The sequence below is a fragment of the Lithohypha guttulata genome, assembly GCF_036872675.1.
Source record: "Lithohypha guttulata strain CCFEE 5908 chromosome Unknown scaffold_4, whole genome shotgun sequence".
Lineage (NCBI taxonomy): Eukaryota > Fungi > Ascomycota > Eurotiomycetes > Chaetothyriales > Trichomeriaceae > Lithohypha > Lithohypha guttulata.
In genome coordinates this window covers 949,379-969,345 of record NW_027042753.1, presented here as the reverse complement: position 1 = coordinate 969,345, position 19,967 = coordinate 949,379, and the positions used below count along the sequence as shown (strand labels likewise).

At 49.6% G+C, this 19,967-nt stretch overlaps 6 protein-coding genes across 6 annotated transcripts; 1 reads left to right on the top strand and 5 right to left on the bottom strand.

The window, feature by feature from the left end:
• Positions 1-35: 35 nt before the first annotated feature.
• Positions 36-1,662, bottom strand: LTR64_005498 (uncharacterized protein; the record flags this gene model as incomplete). The annotated part of the gene is made up of 3 exons (XM_064899836.1): positions 36-896; positions 945-1,432; positions 1,485-1,662. 3 exons carry the CDS (start codon positions 1,660-1,662, stop codon positions 36-38), a joined length of 1,527 nt encoding a protein of 508 aa, XP_064753148.1.
• Positions 1,663-2,366: 704 nt separating this feature from the next.
• On the bottom strand, positions 2,367-3,055 carry LTR64_005497 (uncharacterized protein; the record flags this gene model as incomplete). The annotated part of the gene is made up of 2 exons (XM_064899835.1): positions 2,367-2,685; positions 2,736-3,055. The coding sequence occupies 2 exons, from the start codon at positions 3,053-3,055 to the stop codon at positions 2,367-2,369; spliced, it is 639 nt and encodes a 212-aa protein (XP_064753147.1).
• Positions 3,056-8,033: 4,978 nt separating this feature from the next.
• Positions 8,034-9,602, bottom strand: LTR64_005496 (uncharacterized protein; the record flags this gene model as incomplete). The annotated part of the gene is made up of 4 exons (XM_064899834.1): positions 8,034-8,176; positions 8,225-8,927; positions 8,977-9,249; positions 9,303-9,602. 4 exons carry the CDS (start codon positions 9,600-9,602, stop codon positions 8,034-8,036), a joined length of 1,419 nt encoding a protein of 472 aa, XP_064753146.1.
• A 582-nt stretch (positions 9,603-10,184) lies between these two features.
• On the bottom strand, positions 10,185-12,158 carry TGL1 (cholesterol esterase; the record flags this gene model as incomplete). The annotated part of the gene is made up of 1 exon (XM_064899833.1): positions 10,185-12,158. The coding sequence occupies one exon, from the start codon at positions 12,156-12,158 to the stop codon at positions 10,185-10,187; it is 1,974 nt and encodes a 657-aa protein (XP_064753145.1).
• Positions 12,159-13,005: 847 nt separating this feature from the next.
• On the bottom strand, positions 13,006-14,656 carry LTR64_005494 (uncharacterized protein; the record flags this gene model as incomplete). The annotated part of the gene is made up of 2 exons (XM_064899832.1): positions 13,006-14,580; positions 14,633-14,656. The coding sequence occupies 2 exons, from the start codon at positions 14,654-14,656 to the stop codon at positions 13,006-13,008; spliced, it is 1,599 nt and encodes a 532-aa protein (XP_064753144.1).
• Positions 14,657-15,298: 642 nt separating this feature from the next.
• Positions 15,299-19,138, top strand: LTR64_005493 (uncharacterized protein; the record flags this gene model as incomplete). The annotated part of the gene is made up of 1 exon (XM_064899831.1): positions 15,299-19,138. The coding sequence occupies one exon, from the start codon at positions 15,299-15,301 to the stop codon at positions 19,136-19,138; it is 3,840 nt and encodes a 1,279-aa protein (XP_064753143.1).
• Positions 19,139-19,967: the final 829 nt, after the last annotated feature.

Genomic DNA, 19,967 nt, shown 5'->3' with positions numbered 1-19,967 from the left:
ACACCTCACATCTCAACATACAATTTAGTCGAAGTTTACCTCCTGATTACACTCGAAACACCTGAATACACCTGCTCCACTTCTTTCGTCATGTATGTTGGAAGCTCTTGACCAGCTGGTACCGCGGCACAAGTACCAATGATCTTGGCGAGTGCAGCACGACTTTCCTTCTCTACACCCACCCAATGTCCTGATTGTGGTAGCAGCATCACTTCACTACCCGCGGCCAGGTAATCCGAGATACCCTCTAAACAAATTGGTCGAGTTACTGCCAGGTCGTTTTCGCCCCAGAGAATTGTGGTTGGTGCTTTAAGTGCTCCGTCGTACGTGTCCGTGAATAGTGCTGACGAGGCAGAGGAAGATGACCGTCGTCTGATTGGAGATACGGAAGCTGAGGCCGAACTCTCGCTCTCTATTTCGTAGAGAGCTGTGATAGTTTCTAAGGACTTCTCCCATCTTTTGAAGGCTGCTCCATTCCTGTAGTATGCGGTCTGATGCCAGAAAGTTTCACTTGGTGATTCGGCACGAGGGTGAACTGACTGGCCGTAGCTTTCACCACTAGCAGTCTTGCTCTCAATTTCGATCACGCCTGGGCCAAGAGTCGCCGCTAAGTACTCCTGTGGATCGCATTCGTCTTTGTGCCTGCCATGTTCTGCTCTTGCAATAGCTCGCAGAAAGAAGAAGTTTCCACCAGACCCCAGATATTGCACCATTATTTTCGGCAAGTGGAAGACGAATATGTAGCCAAACGAGACGATTTGCATGATGAGCGGTCTCAGCACATTCAAAGACTTTTGGAGGCAGCCAAAGTTTTGTCTAGGAGCTTCTCTGAACTGTTGGAATATTTTGGAGGAAGCTGCAAGGATTCGGTCTTTGTTGGCGAGCGCTAAACGGACCTGGGGTCGCGTTAGTATACACTTCTCAATTCAATCACTTCCACTTACGTGAGGCCCGTTCATCAGAACGAAGCGATCTGCTAGCTGGGGAGCCTCGGCTGCCAACCTGAAAGCTAGAACGCAGCCCCAGTCATGGCCGATGATTATGGTGTTGAAGTCCTTGTTCGCTTCACTACAAGCGTTCCCATGCTCTTCCCTGATGACCAATGTGAACTCGGCAATTGCTTCAAGCACAGTGGCATCAGGCTTGTCAAAAGTATCACTACCACCAAAATTTGGTAGGTCCAAGCAGACTATTCTTGCAGAATCGATAGGGATCGCCGGCTCTTTCAACAAAAACCTCCACATCATGCTACTATCGGGGTACCCATGTAGAAGGATGAACAAATTGCCACTGTCGTTATTGTCCCCACCACCTTCTCTTAACCTCAATTTGTTCGTGATGTAGTGTAGCTTCAATCCATTCCGAAGCTTGAAAAATGCATGCTCGAAACCAGGTATAGGCTGCTTCGAAAGGTTCCAGAATCGATCTCGTGCTGCTCTCAATTTAGCTATCTCTCACAGGCAACCTTCGCTTTGAGGACGAACAAATGGCAAACCGCAGCTGTTGTTGCTCGGTGGGCTTCTTGAAGAAAGAGCCACTTTGAATCCCTCTACCCAGGTAGAAAATCCAATTGAACAGGGCGAACGTGTAGAAGAACACCAAGTATGCTGCTCTTGTGACGAAATTCTGCAAGGTACTGGGTTCGTGAGGGTTGGAGATCATGGTTGCTGTACCATTGCAATAGGGTGTTATATAGGCACAACAACGTCCAGTGAAGAGAATGGCAGCTTCGTCGGTCTAGTATGTAGCGGTCTGAGTTCGCGAGAGCCAGGTAAAGGACTTCAACAAGAGAGGCAGGGTCGAAAAGTTATGGGTAATATCTCACGCGGTCAACAAGAAAGAGGGATGAAAACGCTTGAGCACGACTACCTTAAACAATTCTCGGTTCTGTTGCTAGAGAAGGAGCGAACCACCATCTCGATTGTATCACATTGTGTGCGTGCCACTCCCGAATGATTGCTCGTTTTCAGCCGCTTCAAGCAGTGATTTGCACCAGTTTCTGCTGAGCATCAGCAAGCAAGTCACGTAGTAGTGTTCGTACGGGGTTGAGATCTGCTAGCCCCGCGCATCGGCTACACGGTCATTCCAGCCAGGCACCCCTGTGCTGCTGGCCAATGAGAGCACAGTGATCTACGACGACAATAGACACGACGTCGATGAAGCATGTACACAATCTGTATCCATTCTTTGAACTGGTTTGCAGCAGAGATCTGTTGCGACTGCCGTTGCAAGTCTATCTTCGCTCTCTAGAGTTCAGAATCTACCGCCTATTTGTCATCGCATTCCTTGTTACCACACAGGGATATATTGAGCAATTGGACGGACGTCAACCATGTCTGAAGGTTGCTCAACACAGGATACTTTCTTCATGGACCACCGGATCCCTCACCGAAGCATTTGATGCTGCCAAATGGAAACTGACCGAAGCTGATACACTGTCCGGCCACATTCTTGATGGTTTTGGCTGTTCCGAGGTCCTCCTGCCGACAACCCGCTCGCCAATAGATATAGCAAGTGTCAAACCAGCCCGTACACTCAGATATCATTATCGCAGGGTCATTGCCGAATATGGTTGTGATATCACGGCATTGTGTATCGGCCTTGACCACGAGCTGAGAGTGGAAGATAGCAGTGTCACAGTCGAAAATGCTGAGCTTGAAAACACAACACTCAGAGCATGTGGAGCTAAAATCGTGTCAGCTATCATCCCTTAGATGTGGGTCCATATATCTTACCATCCATTGTTGTTGGGATCACATTGTCGCTTGTCCTGGACTGTGGCAGGATTTATGGATGTTGAGTCAGTAGGAGAAGGATGAGGTGAGAAGCGTCCTGGAACGTGTGGCTCCGCAGTAGTGCCAGGCAGATGCATTGGTTCTGTCTCGTTGCAAGGATAACCAGGACGGCCAACAAGAGGATGCTCAAGGTCGGTGTAACCATTACAGTTGTGGGATTCTGTGTGAGCTGGGGTATCCTCAATAGTAGTATCGGGAGGTTTGGTGAGGGTAGTGAACGTTGACGGCAGTGGACTCATGCGTGCTGGAGATCCAGGCATGAGAGGATTTGGCTCATCCCAAGCTGGATATGATGGTTCCGGCCAGGTGGTGTTGTGGTCATGATCTTGATGGAAAGGACCGTCGGAAATCTCAAGTGGCGTTCGCTTCTCAGTCGCGCAGTTACACTGCCAGTTGTAGTTCGGACCAGTGGAGCAATACAGATTGATGTCGAGGGCTCGAGGGTATGGAGCACAGCCTGGAGGAATTTTACAGATGATCTTACCGCCTGCGCAACTGCAAGCTTTACCACAGTCTGCAGCATCCCACTGGCGGTATTTGTCACCAGTAGTACCGCCGGTGCAGATGAGGGTATCCGTCCTGAAAGAACTTAGCAAGTGTAGGACCGTCGCTTGTGGAGGAAGCAGTGGTTGGCTCTGCCTACGCTTTTGCGGTGGATGAAACTTACTTGCTTTCTGAGTGAGGTCCGGTGCAGGTCATAGCAGCGATGTTAACCACTGCCAGACCAGCGAGTAGAAGAAGATAGAGGAGTTTGGGTGCCATCATCGTCGATGACCTTCAATGAGGTGCTGTAAGAATTTGTCTTATCGAGTGACAAAACCTGGCAATGTGTAACTACGAAGGTTCTTGAGTTATCAGGAAGTCGGGAGATTGGCAAAGAGAGTGGAAGAGAAAGACTATTTTGTAGTCTGCCGTGGTGAGAGTAAGTGAGTGCTGAGAGTTGTTTGCTTGCAGCAACAAGTGAAATCCCAAGGTTTTGAACGGTCTATACGTGGACATTGTCGAGGCACGACCAGAAACCTTGAGGACAGCAAACACACATGCTGTCACCAACAATGTTGAGATTTGATTCGTCATCGTTGACTCCAAAGTATCCTGTTTGTAATATGGCCAGCGCGTTTCAAGACTTTCATAGAACCTTCACTGTGACTCCGTCAACGATACCCCGATTCGCTTGATCGAATAGGCTCAAAGTAGACCCTCCTGTCCAGCATGACTAGTTTATACAAACTCTGCCAGCTGTTGTCCATCACATTGTGATTGGAGCTATCACTTGATCTTCGATCAACCTTGTAAGGTATTCACTGTATTTGATTAGTCTTAGTGGCCAACGCTCTGTCGTACAAATGACCGCATGAGTAAGCAGAAATCTCAGATATGCGAGAGTGTATCCTCCAGAACATATACCGTCTCGGTGTCTGCTTCAGACCCCACAATCTACAGTGCTTGACAGGACACGTTGGTGATTGGACGCTACTTGCAGGCCTTATTGGTGGATCTGTTGCGCTGATCAATTGATCTTGTTTCTAGAACGATTATCGAGTCAGCAGTAGGTGAATAACAATGCCTCGAGCTCGACGTGTGTACGATATAACAGGCACATCATGGATTCGAGCCTTCAGAGAGCTGTGTCAAATCAGATTACCATTCTGAGTATCAATGAATTAGCGGCCTCTTTGTACTGTACATCGTTGCCATTCTGCTGATGCTGGTCTCAGGGTGAAGGCATTGAGTGCGAGTGTGAAGGGATGGAGTGGTAGACCTTGGTTGTTGAGGAAAGCAGACCAAGGCGGCAGCCTCTGCAGAAATCTTGGTAATTGGCCAAAGTGGTGCTCCCACCCCGAGCGAGACGGGTTGCGCTTGGCGTCACGATAATTTGTCTCCATCACGCTTCGCGAATAAGCTGGGTCTGAGGTCGTTCCTTCCAGTCATCCAATGGAAGGTATCTTTGTTGCGTTGCGAGCACCACACTTGGCCATTCACTTATGTATCAGTTGGCTTTCTCGGACAATCGCCCACTATGGCGGCGCAGGGGGCACAGCGATATGACACCAAGTTGAGTCATTCGTGTTAAGCGTATATGTACAGGTTCTCAAGATTACTTTCAATTTTTAACGACTAGACGAGGCCATGAGCGATGTGCTTCGAACGAAAGTGGAAGCAGGGTGTAATCTTGGGCTGGCATCCCTAGCCTGTCCAGCATCCAGGCCACGTTGAAGGAGAGGACATCTCTTGCCGCCTCACCAAGTTGAGCATTACTTGTTCACGAAGATTCGGCCATGCTATACAAAGCAGCTAGAGGGCAAGTTTTGCTGGCTACAGACATACTAGCATGTTGGACAGCTTCGAACTATTATTGTAAGACTTCGGTTACTAGCGACTTGGCTAATTGCGGCTGCATATGCTGGGGCGAATTGGGGCTGGGAACTAATTAGCACTCAGCCTGATCCACCGATTTTTGAATCTCTCAAGATCTTGCAGCCTTTCCCCCATGAACAGCATCTTTTTCCTGTCGACAATATTATCTTGACCGTCAGGACTCGTTGGACTACTTCAGGGTGACCCCGATCATGAGGCCGACCAAGGGTTCCGACACGTTTGAGCTTCTCTTATCTGGAGATACCGCCATCCTAGAGGGGACTCAGACCAATGGAGGGACGATACACAAGTATATCACCTCATTGAGACGCTGGTTCAGACACGTAGTCCTGCTGTCTGGGTCGCAGTACACAGAATTGAATCAGTCAGAACAGCCTGCAAGAAGCAGTATCCTTCGAGGTTGGCGATTCGGAGCCCTCATATCGTGTCTTCTGGTCTGCCTCAGCCTGATCTGTAATATTGCCTTCACTGTCTATATCATACAAAGATTTCCACCAGGACCGAATGGAGTCGGCAATATTGGGCTTGAAAGCTGTGCAGACGTTCTCTCCACCACAACCAAGCTCCATATCGCCATTAATGCTTTGGCTACGATTTTGGTAGCTGCAAGCAACTACAACATGCAGTGCATGACGGCACCTTCACGTCACGATGTAGACGTCGCACATCAACAAGAACGACGGCTTGATATTGGGATACAATCTGTACACAACCTGCGCTACATCCCTAAGTGGCGAGTTGTTCTATGGTTAGCCCTTCTACTCAGTACTTTGCCTCTTCACCTGCTCTGGAATTCAGCTGTGTTCTCACTAACGACAAGCAATCGCTATGCGGTTTTGGTGGTCAACAACGATTTTTTGACTGGGGGAAACACTACTGCTGGGCTCGATTGCACAACCATTGACAAATACAAATCTCATGAGCTGGATACCTATGCGACGTGTTGGCTCTTGAATGCTGCTAAAGCAGGCTCTGACCTGGAAACGTTGTCTCCAGAACAGTGTATGCGACGCTACATGGCTAGACTTGATGGTGACTATTCCAACCTGATTGCAGTTGCTAGAGATACTTACGAGGATCAATCTGTTGCCTTCAAGCCTGCAAATGCCTCATTGCCTGTACTCGCTTATTTTGAGGCGATCTCATACTCATCCACTTTGCAATCGTCCTGTCTAGAATTAAAGGACAGCGAGTCTTGTCAGACTTACGCCGCTGGGAACAGTTCCACGTCGTGGAGACCACACGATATTGCTAGCACTTCTGACTGGGTATGCGAGCCAGATCATCTCTATGAGAAGGGCTGCTCAACCGCTTCGGCTGTGCAAAATGCCTCTCAATGGACGATCCTGCCTGAACGATACGTTATTGACCACTGTTTGTCCAGTTCAAGCGAAGTGTCGTGCAAGCTCCAATACAGTCAATTCATACTCTACGTTGTCATTGCTTGTAACGCTGTCAAATTTCTCGCAATTGTTGTCCATTTACTCCTTAGTCGCGAAGAAAGGTTAGTTACAATAGGAGATGCCTTAGCATCATTCCTGAAGCGACCCGACCCCTACACGAAAGGCAAGTGTCTCTACACCACGAACACGTCACACTCCGATCGGTATGGATCGCAACTGCATTGGGAGGGTATAGATGAAGGACACCAGCCTCTTCCATGGGAGCGAGGTCCCCTCTATATTGAACGTTGGCACCAAGGGGCATCTTGGGTACAGGTGTTTCTTGGCATGCTGCTGTAAGGAGTCGTTGTAATGAGCAATAGGAGCAGGCTAACTAACATCAAACAGGTGGCTTCTTTGCTTATTCGTCAGTATACACTATCTGGTTTTGGGTTTGCAAAAAACCGGCACACAAAATATCCTTCGAGGAGGATTTGGAACAATGAAACTAGGAGCCTTAGTCAGTACTTCCGCTGCTGAAGGAGGCTCGGTGAGATCGATTCTCTCAACGTCCCTTCTTGTGAACTTGCCTCAGGTGCTCTTCTCGAGTCTATACTTCATGTACAACTCAATCTACACCTGCATGGCATCGGCGTATGAATGGAGCCTGTTCGCCAGAGTCAGGAAAGGCCTCCGAGTAACAGATCGAGGCGGCCATCAACGCTCGTCATACTGGTTGCAACTGCCGTGGAAGTTCTCACTACCGCTTTTGATAACATCTGCAGCTCTACACTGGTTGATCTCGCAGTCTGCTTTCCTCGTCAACCTAACGGTATTCACGCCTGCTCGTGTTCCCATGACAGAGCCCGACAAATACATTCAGTCAGCGAGCTCGTCAGGCACCATCACCGCTATAGGATACAGTCCATTGGCCATGATGTGTGGCGTTTGCATCATCGCCGTCATGCTGATCGCACTGGTTACAGTGATGCAAATTCCAATGAAGCCTGGCATGCCTCTTGTGGGCAGCAACAGCTTTGCGATCAGTGCGGCGTGTCATCCGCCCGCGGACGATCACGATGTAGCGAGGAAGCGGGTCATGTGGGGCGCTACTCGCCATCAGCAGGAAGACATGCCTGGACACTGTTGCTTTACAAGTTTTTCAGTTGAGCCACCGAGACTTGGAGACTATTATGCTGGTGAGAGCTAGCTTTTGGGGATGCGTGTTTGAAAATACCGATTCTCTGAATGAAGAAAAAACAACAATCATTGTCAAGGTATTTCGACTTTCACTTCGTGACCTTCTCTGTGGCCCTGCTAATATATGCATTGTCGCTAGAACTATACTGCACGAGCAGCGCATCAGTTCACGTTTGACATGCTGTAGATGTTTAGAGTGTACCTCGACCTCCACCTCTATGTCTATGTCTATAATTCGCATTCCAGACATCTCTCCACGTCACCATCACTGCCTCACTCAAGGAATGACACCATTCCACGGCATTTTAGGACCATTGGGATGTCGCTTATAGGCAAGCTCGAGCAACTTCTGTCGAGCCTCTTTAGGGCCGAAGCCGTGTCCTTTAATATACGCCATCAGACCGGCGATAAGAGCAGAAGCTAAAAACAGGTCAGTACTGGTGGAATCAGTCCGTGAGTAAAACTTACCATGAGAAGTTCCGTGCTGAATAACGTCCTCGTTGTTGCCCTCGCCTGTTCGTGCTGCACACTGGAACCCTGTATCTTTGCCGTTGGCGTCTCGCTTGCGATCATCGCCTGGACCATGTATCGTCACCCAGTCGTCACGGTATTCTGGATCGAAGATGTGACTTCCATCGTTGATGTCGGCGTCGCCAACCGTGATCAAGTCAGGCAGATAGGGGTCATTTCCTGGTTTGCCCCAGATACATGGTGGTCCTTCGCAGACTTCGTCTCCGTTCGGAACGCCTGTAATAACTGCGACGCCTTTCTTCAGGAGGGCCTCGGTAACCTTGAAGAATGCGTCCTGGAATGCTTCCCAGTGAACATCACCATCTCCTCCACCGCCCCAGGCGAACGGAAGCAGAACGACCGCTTTGTCATTGTATTTCCTCGAGACGACCTCGTCGTAAATTTGGGCCATACCATCGAGGCTGATTTCGAGATCTAGGGCCTCCAGGAAGGTGTCCGTGAAGACATTCGTCTGTACCGCTGTAATATCGGCTCTCTTCGCAACTCCATTGATTGCACCAGCAGCAAGATCTGCCGTGCAAGATCCATGACCGTCAACGGGTCCTCTACCAGCCAAGTCTTCTTTCCTATGCGCAGAGAAGGGTTCGGCGAAGATCCAACCGATTTCGCGGCCGTTGGGTTCGTCGGAACTCTTCCAGGCCTGTCCAAGCATTAGCTAGATAACAGCAAAACTGCATTTGTGTACTGACATCCGAGTCGGGGTTGATGCCGCCGTCCACAAAGTAGATTCGAACACCTTTGCCAGCAGTCTCGTCGTACACAAACTGAGTGGCGCTATCCAAATCGTTGTGCGCACTCTCTGGCAGGGAGAGGAACTTGAGCTGTCTTGGTGCATCATCCTGTTTCGTAAATCCTCTCCTCCTTAATCGAGTCGATTTCTTGGTTGGATTATTGGCTCCATAACGCTTTCGTGGTGGTTGAGAACCGTCCTTGTTCTCTTCAACGTCATAGACGTGTCTGATCTGGTACATGCTGTCAGCCTGTTAAGCTTCTTGTTGGCATATTCCGCACTTACCATCTTGAAGGATTTGTACTTGCTGTTCACGAGGTCAACTTCCATACGTGAAGTGACATACCAAGTATAGCCTGCGTTACCGAGTTTCTGGGAGATACAGGAGGTGGTCATCTCACCATCTTGACCTATCATGCGAGCCAGTTCGGTGTTCGATTTTGGGTGACCCTCAGGAATCCCAAGACCTAAGAGGGAATTGTCGGGATAGGTTGTCCAGAAAGTGAAACAGTGCTTCTCACAAGAAATGGAAGAGAACAAGTAGAGAAGAGCAAGTAGAAGGATCTTCAGCTTCGTGTCCGCCATCTTGAAGTCTATCGCTATATGCAGGTCTAGCGGATAGAAAGGTGGTGTGGTAGTACGGTAGAAGATTATTTCCAGGGGTGGATTTGAACAACTAGAGTAGAGGTTCCAGCTCGAACTTTCACTTCGGAAGGACACATTTTGTTTGATCTTAAAGTTGTCGACCCCTCCTCCGTTTTGTCTTCATACGTGGAACAATAGCAAACAATCTGAATCTTTGCGATCGGGTTCGTCAACGTCGACTCGATATTGGCAACGTGAACTCTGGTGCTGTGTTACACGTCCAACAGGTGATAATCCTCGAGAGTTGCATAAGGCTAGCTTCAACACACCCTGGCGGTTTCGAGGACATTGTTTGAAGCATAACTTTGTGTACTAAGTGACATTGTAGAAGCTGGTGAAGTGCTTTTCATAGCGCACACCGAAATATTGAGTGAACTCAGATGTTTGATTCGATCTTCAGCAGAAGTGTTGCCAACCACTATATTTGTGTGGTGTTCCTACACTGTCAAAAACTTCAAGGTGCACCATGTGCTCCTACTGACTGTCTAACGAAGACGAGTCCTGCAGAATCTGATATAGCTTCTAGCTCGCAGCGAGAGTACCGTCACTGACACTTGGCCTCGAAGTACCAACACTGATACCCTTGGCACCGAATGTGGGGACCGTTGCGGGTGAGGTTCGACCTGAGCCTGTGCTCCCCGCCTTGTCGTCTTCATCTAACAATCTACTCCGTCTCTTGCCTATGGTACGTAATTCCTCTGTGATGATATTATCTACTGGCGTATTAGACGCGCGTCTCAATCTTGTGGCAGCACTTTCACGTCCACTATCGTCACCATTAGCGATGTCATTCAGGGCTTGCTTCCTCTGCTGAGCGACCCAAGTGGCGGTCGGCGAGGCTGGTATTGCGGACGTTGCAGGTGTTGTTGCTGGAGTCTTGGGTCGGGATGCATCCTCGTTGGTTCCCTCTATCTTATGAGTATTGTTGACCTGGTAAGGTAGCTCTCTTTGCTGTTGCGCATAACTCTTCGTTCCAGGTACTGGTCTCGTGATATTGTCTTGGTTTGTGTCGTAGTCGGAGAACGATCCTCCTTCATCTTCAGACCAGGTGCTAGCGCTGCCTTGTTTTCGATGCAGGTAAGATGTGTCTCCAATCTTAGCAGCAAGATAACGACTCGTGCCATTGACACTAGCGTTCAAGTTGTCATTAGTGTACCTAAGAGCCTCAAAAACGTGTGGAAAGACCAGCTTATCTACGTCTTGTGCCCACAGGAAGTCTAGATGCTCATAATGGGAGATCTCGCTAGCAATAGTATGACGGGGAAGCTCTCTAAGCATAACCCGGATATCGACCAGCGAGTCACTACCACCATAGACAAGCACAATTGGCGTTTTGATGTTTCGAGTTGGGAATTTCGCAGGCTTGTAGTATCGGTTTGTCGCACTGATTTTGAATTTGCCGGAATAGTCGTCGTCATACATTTGAAACGATTTGTTGCGAATGATCTGAAACCAATGCACGACAGACTTTGTGCTGGTGAAGCTATACAGATGAGGATAAGCAGCAAGTTTCTGGTGAGTAGACATGTTCTTGCTGTTCCAACCGAAGAGAAAGCTAAGAGATAGGTCGATAAGTCTGACAAAAATTGGTGGATAGAGGATAGACTGCCACATCGTGGCTGAAGATAAAATGCTCTTCCTGCCGAATGCCAGAAACAGGAGATCAGGGCTTGTCTTGACCAGAGCGTCCACAATGCCATTGCTCAAGCCAGCAGGCGACATAGCTGGAGCCAGAGCAATGAACAGGTTGACCTTTTCGTTTAATTCAGGATGAATTGCTAAAGTCGCGAAAGCCTGAGCTGTGCCTTGACTGAAACCAACGTAGGACAGGGACTGCTGGGATGTGGCCTGAAGGATGTAATTGATCGTATCGGGGATATCGTGGAAAGCAAAGTCGTCTATCGAGAAATTCCAAAACCTGATAGAGGAAGGGGAGTGCTTCGTAGACTTTTTGCTGTATTTATTGCCTCGATTGTTCCCAAGCCATACATCATAACCCTGACTCGCGAGAGCAAAGGGCAGACATCTTTCTTCTTCCGTCATGCAGACCCAGACCTCGCTGTTCATCAGCAGACCGTGATGCAGATAGACGATTGGCTTGCGGACAGAGTCCGTACCAGCATTGACTCGAACACCCGCCTGATCCTCTCCTTTCCTGAAGGGTAGTCTGTGCACTCCCAGTAGATAGCCATCTTTGGTCTGTACGATATGCTCCTCAGCGTAGTAGCCCCACAATGCGCATAGCTCGGTGAAATCTGAGCACGTTGCGATCGACGATGAGATGGTCTTCTTCTTCGAACGAGCCCGTTTCGACGTGGGCGAGGACAGGCGATTGAACAAAGCTCGTGAGGTATTGTAACAAAAACGAATGATAGGTGAAGGCAATAGCAAGGTGATAGCTCGTAAGACAACTTCGCATGCCACCAGAACGAGTGAGCCCACGAGCGCTAGATACTCGTGCCAAAAGAGCCGGCCAAGGAACGGAACTCGTTCCATGTTTCAATATGTTGTCGACTAAAGGAAACTGCACAAATTATGTAGAATGAGACGCGAATTCAGAGCCAGCTGCCATACTCTCTGCTTCCCGAGTATGGCACTGTTGCTGATAACAATAATTTCAGCTGGGTCACGACTGCGCTGGCTGGAAATCCATGCCGGGCACGGAGTACCGATTGTAAGTGAGTCGAGCACAAAGAAACAACGTCATGCAAGGGCAGAGCAAGCATGTGAAAACAGGAAGCTGTCCCGTGCTTCTCCCTGAAAAGGAATGGTCAATCAAGGCCTTAAGGCATAAACTAGAGATATTCTCTTTTTTTCTGCGAGGCACATCAATCATCTTTTCTCCTTCCATATGAACAACGCAAAACACAACGTTCCTGTAAAAGCGTTCCTATGAGGATTGCCATCTCATGGCGCCCATGAAATACGGAAATCGTCTTATGGAATGGAGATGGATAAAGGACGATCTTGGGTGCAGTGTCAGTCAACCTTCAGGTTGATGGCTGAGAGTGCAATGATTGACCTTACAAATTATACAGAACCAAGACCAGTAGGCGTCGTCAGGCATGCGGAAATCAGTAGTAGATGGAGACGTGTAGCCAGTTCCCATGCAGCGTGGTTGCAAAAAGAAAGCTCGCCGGCAGTTGTAGTCAATTTTATTCACGACTCAGGGTTCGCAAAACTTCGGAAATTTCATACATCAAGAACAGTTGAGCAGGATTGAAATTGAGTTGTTTTGTGATTGCACAACAAAACATGAAATTGACTGTTCGACACCCGCCAGACGAGTGTCAAATAAATTTGCCCACGGCTTCTAACTATGCTAGCATGCTTCCATCACAAGTCAACCTCCGCTGCTTTGTTCCTGAGCAGCTTTGTCTCTGTCTTTCGTTGGAGTTACAACCGCTACTGCTGTCGCTGTACTGCTGGCCCTCCTCAGCTTGTCGCCACCGCCGGCCTGTTCTCTGCGCGCCTTCGCGCCTGCCTTGAGCCCTTCCCATTTTTCTCGGTACTTCGCTAGAGTCTCCTTGAGTTTCACGTTTTCGTCCTCCCTCTTAGAGAGTCGTCTGTCGTTCTTCCTCAAGGCCTCCTCGAGCTCCTCAATTCGTTGCTGCGCCATACGCACGCCTGCGTCATTCGAGCGACCACTCGACACAGGTAACATCTTTCCGCGCGAGTTCTCGGGTGTGGTAATCGGGCTGAGCTGCAATGAGTGTCTTGATTGTGCAAGACGCATGTCCTGAGATGCAAGCTCGAAACTGTGCAGGCGCTTTCCGACATCATTCAACGTCTTCCGTAGGACTTGGTTTTGCAGCACTATTTCTTCTGCTGTCTGACCATTTGGCAGGATCTGACTCTGCCACTTGTCTGCGTTACTCAGCGACCTGCCAGCCATCTTCTGCGTTGCTTGCAACAACGAACCTGATGGATGAGACAGTATCTGAGACGAAGCATCTACGAAGTCGTCGTTCGAGGCATTTGACAGAACACGACCGTGGTGCCGATTACGAGCCAGTTCGCGATCGACGTAGTTTGCGGCAGTTATATCAGCGTATGACATGGTCCCGCCAGAAGTCGGCACTAGAAGGAACGATTCGTGCGGTCTAGAGTAGCCTGAGTCGTTGTTGTCACGTACGGCTCGTAATGCCGCATTTGAAATTAGTTGAGAGTAATCCAGTGCAGCAGGTGAAGGATCGGATTTGGGTAAGACTTTCGTAGACGGTCGACGGGAGGTCGATGTTGTGCCGTCTTCTTTCTGGTATGCCGGTGGCTGCGATAGTGGCAAGCTGGCAAAGGCCAGTGGAGCAGTCAAGGTCGAGATGACACCCTCAAACTTGTTGTAGAACTGCTGGAAGGGAGAGCTTGCATTCGATGAGGCTGTATCGGCCTGGGGTACAACACTTGCAGGTGGTGCCCACGAAGGACGGGTCACCTGTTGATCCCCAGCAGGGCCTAGCACCTTTCTTCCCTGGGGTGAGTCCTGGGTAAATGCGCCATCAGCATACTCGTTCGATACAAGCGGCAAGGCTGGAATGTTTCTCTTCTGTCTAACGCTGGGAATGCCTCTCTTGGTTGCTAAGTTGCTGGCAATTGAGCTAGAAAGATCTCGAGCTGTATTTCGAGCGACATGTGGGAGGCGTGGTGGCTGCGGAGAGTCGTCTGTTCTATCGGCCTCTGTAGCAGTCTGTTTCTTGTCAACTTCAGTGTGACGCGAAGGTTTGGCGTGGGAGTCCTTGAGGATCAGAGCCAGCTGCTTGTGATGCTGCTCGAGTAGATGTAAGACTCGAAGGGCTTCCTGGTCGGTCGTGCTTGCTGCCGCGGTAGCGAACTCAGCAGCAGCCAAATCATGTTCTTCGCTAGCAGCAACAGGATTTGCTCTTTTAGTTTCCTGCGCAGCGTTTCGTGCGTGTGTATATGCCTATACGTGCTGCTGTTAGTGCTTAATACCTGGTCAATCGTGGTCTACTCACCAAAGTCAAGGGTGCGCTTTCCATCTCGGTCGCTGTGTCCAAGTGTCCAGGGTTGGCGATTTCATGCTGCTCTTTGAGAACCAGATTTGAGCCGTGTTACCAGTCAAAAGGCGTCGTAGCAATCTATTGTGACAATGTCCAGTTTCACCATGAGTAATCAGATCAACTCGTGGTCACTGACGTACCACGCGCAAGGCAATGGTTTTAGGCTGCGTAGACCCACCAGATGGCGGCTAAAGGCATCGCCCGAAGCAGGCTCAGCTAGCCTATTTGAGCCCGGAGCTGAGAAAGTTGGACAAGTCGGCTGGCGGAGTGGCAGGGATGCTTGCAGCACTGCTGCGTAACCCTAGGGTATGTACAGTAACAATAGTAGACGCAGGGCATAGCAATCTAGCAATTGATTCTGGTTTCTATTCTCTGCTCAACTGCAGCACAGACTGTGTCTCGTACCCTCGATCTACACTTGTCATATCCATCGTACTTGCATCACGTCGTATCCTGCATTTATACAATCACTACTGGCAAGCCAAGCGCCGCACCGCCTTTCTCTATTAGCCAACAGTTCCAATGTCCTTCTATTGAGTATAAACTGACTGAGGCGTGCCACGTGCTCAGCAAGCTGTCGCGTGAGCAACATCACCATAGCATCGAGCTTGACCTGCCTACATGGCGACCAGCTCTGCACAGAGCCTGCCCTTATCGCCGCCTCCACCCTCCCCTCCACGAAAACGATTGAGCAAAGTGCTTACGGGCGGCCGTCGACGCTCGTCAGACGTTCAGAGTGAAAACGGTACAACTAGCCTCCACGGTTCGATTGAGTCGCTAGGTCTTGCCAAACCCCCCTCGGTTCAAAGTCGACGCAGCCCGAGCCGCGATGGAAGCACGAGATCCAGCACCAGTGGTGGTGTGAAAAAGCTGGTGCCTGGGCATGCTAAGCGAGAACGCAAAAGGATCAGAGAGGAAGAACTACAACGAATCGCTGACGAGGAGGTTGCTAGAGGCCGTCAACCCGCTCCGACCCCCGACTCACAAGCTCCTGGTGTAAGCCCAGTTGCGAGACCATCCACTTTGAATCGCAGCCGCAGCAGTCTCGTCACAGTCGACTCAGATATCGAGTCTCGACCCTCTCTTATTAGTCATGACTCGCACGCTGGCTATCTGACAACTTCATCCCCACTCATCATGACCACTACAGTTGGCAGTAATGAGGAACATTCCTCCCGCAACCCGTCTCCAGAACAATTTCCTTCAATCGCTGAATCTCACCCAACACCCATAAGTGTTCCGACTTCGCCAAAATCACCCCCACGCGTTGAAGTTCCCTCATTACCCAAATTTGCAAATCTGACAGACAAGGCAAACACGCTAAAGCCAGGTTTCGATTCCAGTCAACTAAGAGGCAAGTCTCCTGCAAGGAGATTTAGGGACGTTTTCGCAAAGACTGGCAAGAGTCCGAGAGTCAGTCCGGAGCGTCGAGATATAGACCTGGCCACGACTGTGCCTGCTCATGACGGCGCAGACTTAGACAGGAGCAGTACGGGTTTTGGAGAAAGACGACTTTCGAATGATCCAGAGGCTCGAGCCCCTTCTCCTCTAAGAGCACAAACCCTCGTCGCTGCGCCTGTATCCAGACCTACTGTGCCACCACTACAAGTTGACACTCCTCAACCTAGGACACCACCTGGCTCTATTTTCCACAATCCGACCACAACAATAACGCCTCCCACACCAACCGATCCCGAGAACAGAAAGACCCTGCACACTTCACCCAAACCTGATTACGCTGGGGGATCGTGGCCAGAGCAGAACACGACTGCCGTGCAGAGCAATGGCCACAGACGCGTACGCTCACATTCAGGTGCCATGCACCAGAAGAGCAAGCTCTCGACTTCGACTATCCCTCCTCTCACCCCCACCATCGAAGAGGTCAAAACACCTACCTTGTCTTCTGGAACATCAGGCTCTCGGAATGTCAGTTCTGGCAACGGCTTCTTCTCGTCCTGGGTTTCAGCTGCTCAAAATGCAGCAACGTCAATTACTAACTTGACCAATCAAAACCGAAGCCGTGCAGGCACTACCTCGAGTGATTCCAGTAAAACAAAACCTACAGACACTCCACCTAAAGAAAAGGAAGTAGCCGCTCCCAACTTGGAAAGGCTGCCTCAAGAATTGAAAAAAGAGCTTGCCGTAGATACTTTAGGATCCGGTGACCTCAACCTCAGTCATCTTGGCATCGAAGAGAAAGTCGATAAGAGAGCTCCATCCCCATCCCGATCGGAACATGCTGCGAGTGTGAAGGATGATATGGCTGCGAGAATGGAAGACCTCCTAGCCAAGCGGGCTGTGTCACAGGCATATGAAAAACCCAGCAAGTCAGGAGAAGCGACTCCAATCGCCGAAATCTCTGACCCTGTCGCTTCCGTCAGGCCCGCTTCCACATTTGACTCTGCGACAGGTGCACTCACCCCGCCAAACGGTAGTATCTTCGAGGGTGAAACGAATGGAGTCAAACGCACTAATAGTGTACGCAGCAAGCTCCATGATCATAGGAGTAGGGGTTCGTCAGTGACTACCGCCCAGTCAACAGCGGGTGGTATGATGGGCGCAAGCACCACGACATTAACCAACGCAACCGCAGCTTCAAAACTGTCCGGCTTTGCAATTGCTCCAAAGCCAAGAAACCGTGCTTTTCATCAGCAGTTTCGCAGCGTCCCAGAGGATGACTTTCTCATTGAGGACTACAGTTGCGCTTTGCAAAAAGAAATCCTGCTAGCTGGCAGGATCTATATTTCCGAAGGTCACATATGCTTCTCAAGCAATATTCTAGGTTGGGTCACTACCTTGATTATCTCATTTGAAGAAGTAGTTAGCATTGAAAAAGAGAACACAGCCATTGTCATTCCAAATGCCATCGCTGTACAGACACTCCATGCTCGCCACACATTTCGGAGTCTGCTCAGCAGGGAGGCCACCTACGACCTCATGATAGGAATATGGCGTGTCAGCCATCCCGACAGCTTCGAGAAGAGCATGAACGGTCAGAAACTAGCCGCAGAGATGGCCAGTGCTGAGAATGCCGCAATCAACGACGAAGCAGGTGACGCACCAGCAAGCGGCGATTCCACTGAAGAGACGGACTCAGAGGACGACGACGATGACCAAAGCGTTGGCGATACCGATAGCCTAGGTGAACAGGAGTATCAAGAGGCTAAGAGCCTGAGTCGAAAGCCCTCTGGTGGTAAAGACATAGGTTCTGGGCCAATCATGGCAGCATCTGTTGCTCCCGCAAGTGGTGATGCAACTAGTTCTGTTGCACCGATCGTCGCAACAGCGGACAGCGTTCCGGATTTTCCAGGGCCAGCCACCCATGCACCCACAGAATGTGCTGACACTGCCACTCATTACGACAAGATTATCAAGGATGAAGTAATCCAGGCACCACTAGGCAGGATATACACTCTACTATATGGTACCCAATCGACCACTTTCATGAGAAAATTCCTGGTTGATGGTGTCAGCAAAGCACAGGATCTTCAGATGGAGGACGACAAAAAGGGCCTGGACAACGAGAACAAATCAAGAAAGTATCAATACGTCAAGCCACTTGGAGGTAGTATTGGCCCGAAGCAGACAACCTGTATCACAACGGAAGTGCTTGATATGTTCGACCTTGAGAAGGCGGTTAGTGTTTCATGCACGACCGCAACACCCGATGTGCCAAGCGGCAGTGCCTTCAGCACGAAAACCAAGTATTGTCTTACCTGGGCTCCAGGCAACGCCACAAGATTTCAGATGAACATGACGATCGAATGGACGGCAAAGTCCTGGCTCAAAAATCCAATTGAAAAGGGCGCGCTTGATGGACAACAACAGTATGGTGACGACCTGATCAAGACCATCAAAGCCGCGCTTGGCCGATCGAGAGCAACGACAGCTGGCAGTAAAGTGCTGAAGAACGGTAAGAAGAAACGCAGAAGCTCCAAGAGAGACAAGAGCGAGTCGGCTCAAGCAGAGAGCAAAAAGGACGAAAATTGGGGTCCGATTGAATTTCTCAGGCCAATGCTCAACCCTATTGTCGCACCCGTAAAACCATTTGTGCAAACGAATATTGTGGTGGCCGTCCTTACAATGATGGTGTTGTGGATGTGGTTCCGAGGAACTAGCTCAAGGTCTTCTCTAGCTCTCCTAGGAAAGGCTGAACGTGGTTTGTACTATGACGACCTTTGGCGTCGCGAAGAAAACGAGTTGTGGGGCTGGTTAGAAGACCGTGCTAGTATTGATGGCATGGTGCTTCGCGAGTCGTTGCAAAGCAATGACGCACAGAAGAAAGATAACAAGCAGAAGTTCCAAAAGCGGCAGAAATTGTTGAAGAGCAGGAACATGCAGACTCGGCTAAGGGAGGAGAAGATGACTGTCAAAGAGATGGAAGAAGCCGTTCGAGTGACCCAAGAAAGACTCGAGTCACTGCAGCGAAATCTGGAGCGACACAAGAATGATGGGCATTAAACCTATGTGAAAGGATTGCGAGGACCATGTCTCATTTTGTCGTTTTCTAAGCGGACGAGTCATGTCTTGTCCTGCGTTTGACGATACTTTACCAATTAGCGTTGCAGTTTTCGTGTCTGAGCTGAAACAGTATCGATAGGCAGTGACCTGCGAACCACTCACAACAGAATGCAATGCCATGTGGAAATCAGTATCTGCCACAAAACGAAATCAGTAGCATGTTCGCGTTGTACGATACAGATGTACTTGGTGGCAGGGATTGTTCTCCGGGCGCGATCGGGCCATGAGGGACACTAAAAAATCCCCCGAGCCTGAAAGTTGATTAAGTGGGTCGGCCATGTTGCCAGCAGGAGCTTGGCTGCGCGACTTCTCAAATTGTTTGTTTGAATTGGCTTCTCTAGTTCGAATCATGCTCTCTGCTAATCTCCCAGAAGTGTTGATCTTCACAATACCTGCTCAATAGGAGTGACCTCTACTTTTCTGGCGTGTTCATGCTGAAGGAGGGGTACGAGAATGATTGACGTGGTAAACGTTGTTCCGAAGATAAGATATCATGGTTTCTAGAGGAATTCACGGATAAGGAATCTGCAGCTACTCCTGCAAGGCATGCATTTCAGCAAGGCAGCTGCACAGATCTGGAGCTACACGAATGTCCTAAGCATTGGCGAGAATGGGCTGTCCAGTCTTACCTCTTTTCGATAAGCTTGCCGCCAATCAATCTCCTTCGTGGCAGGAAATCTCCCCAAAGTCTATTTCAGTCGACCAATTTGAGTTCGTGGCGTCGACACTTGGTTAACTTCGTCCCAGAACACACCTCGAGGCTGAACCT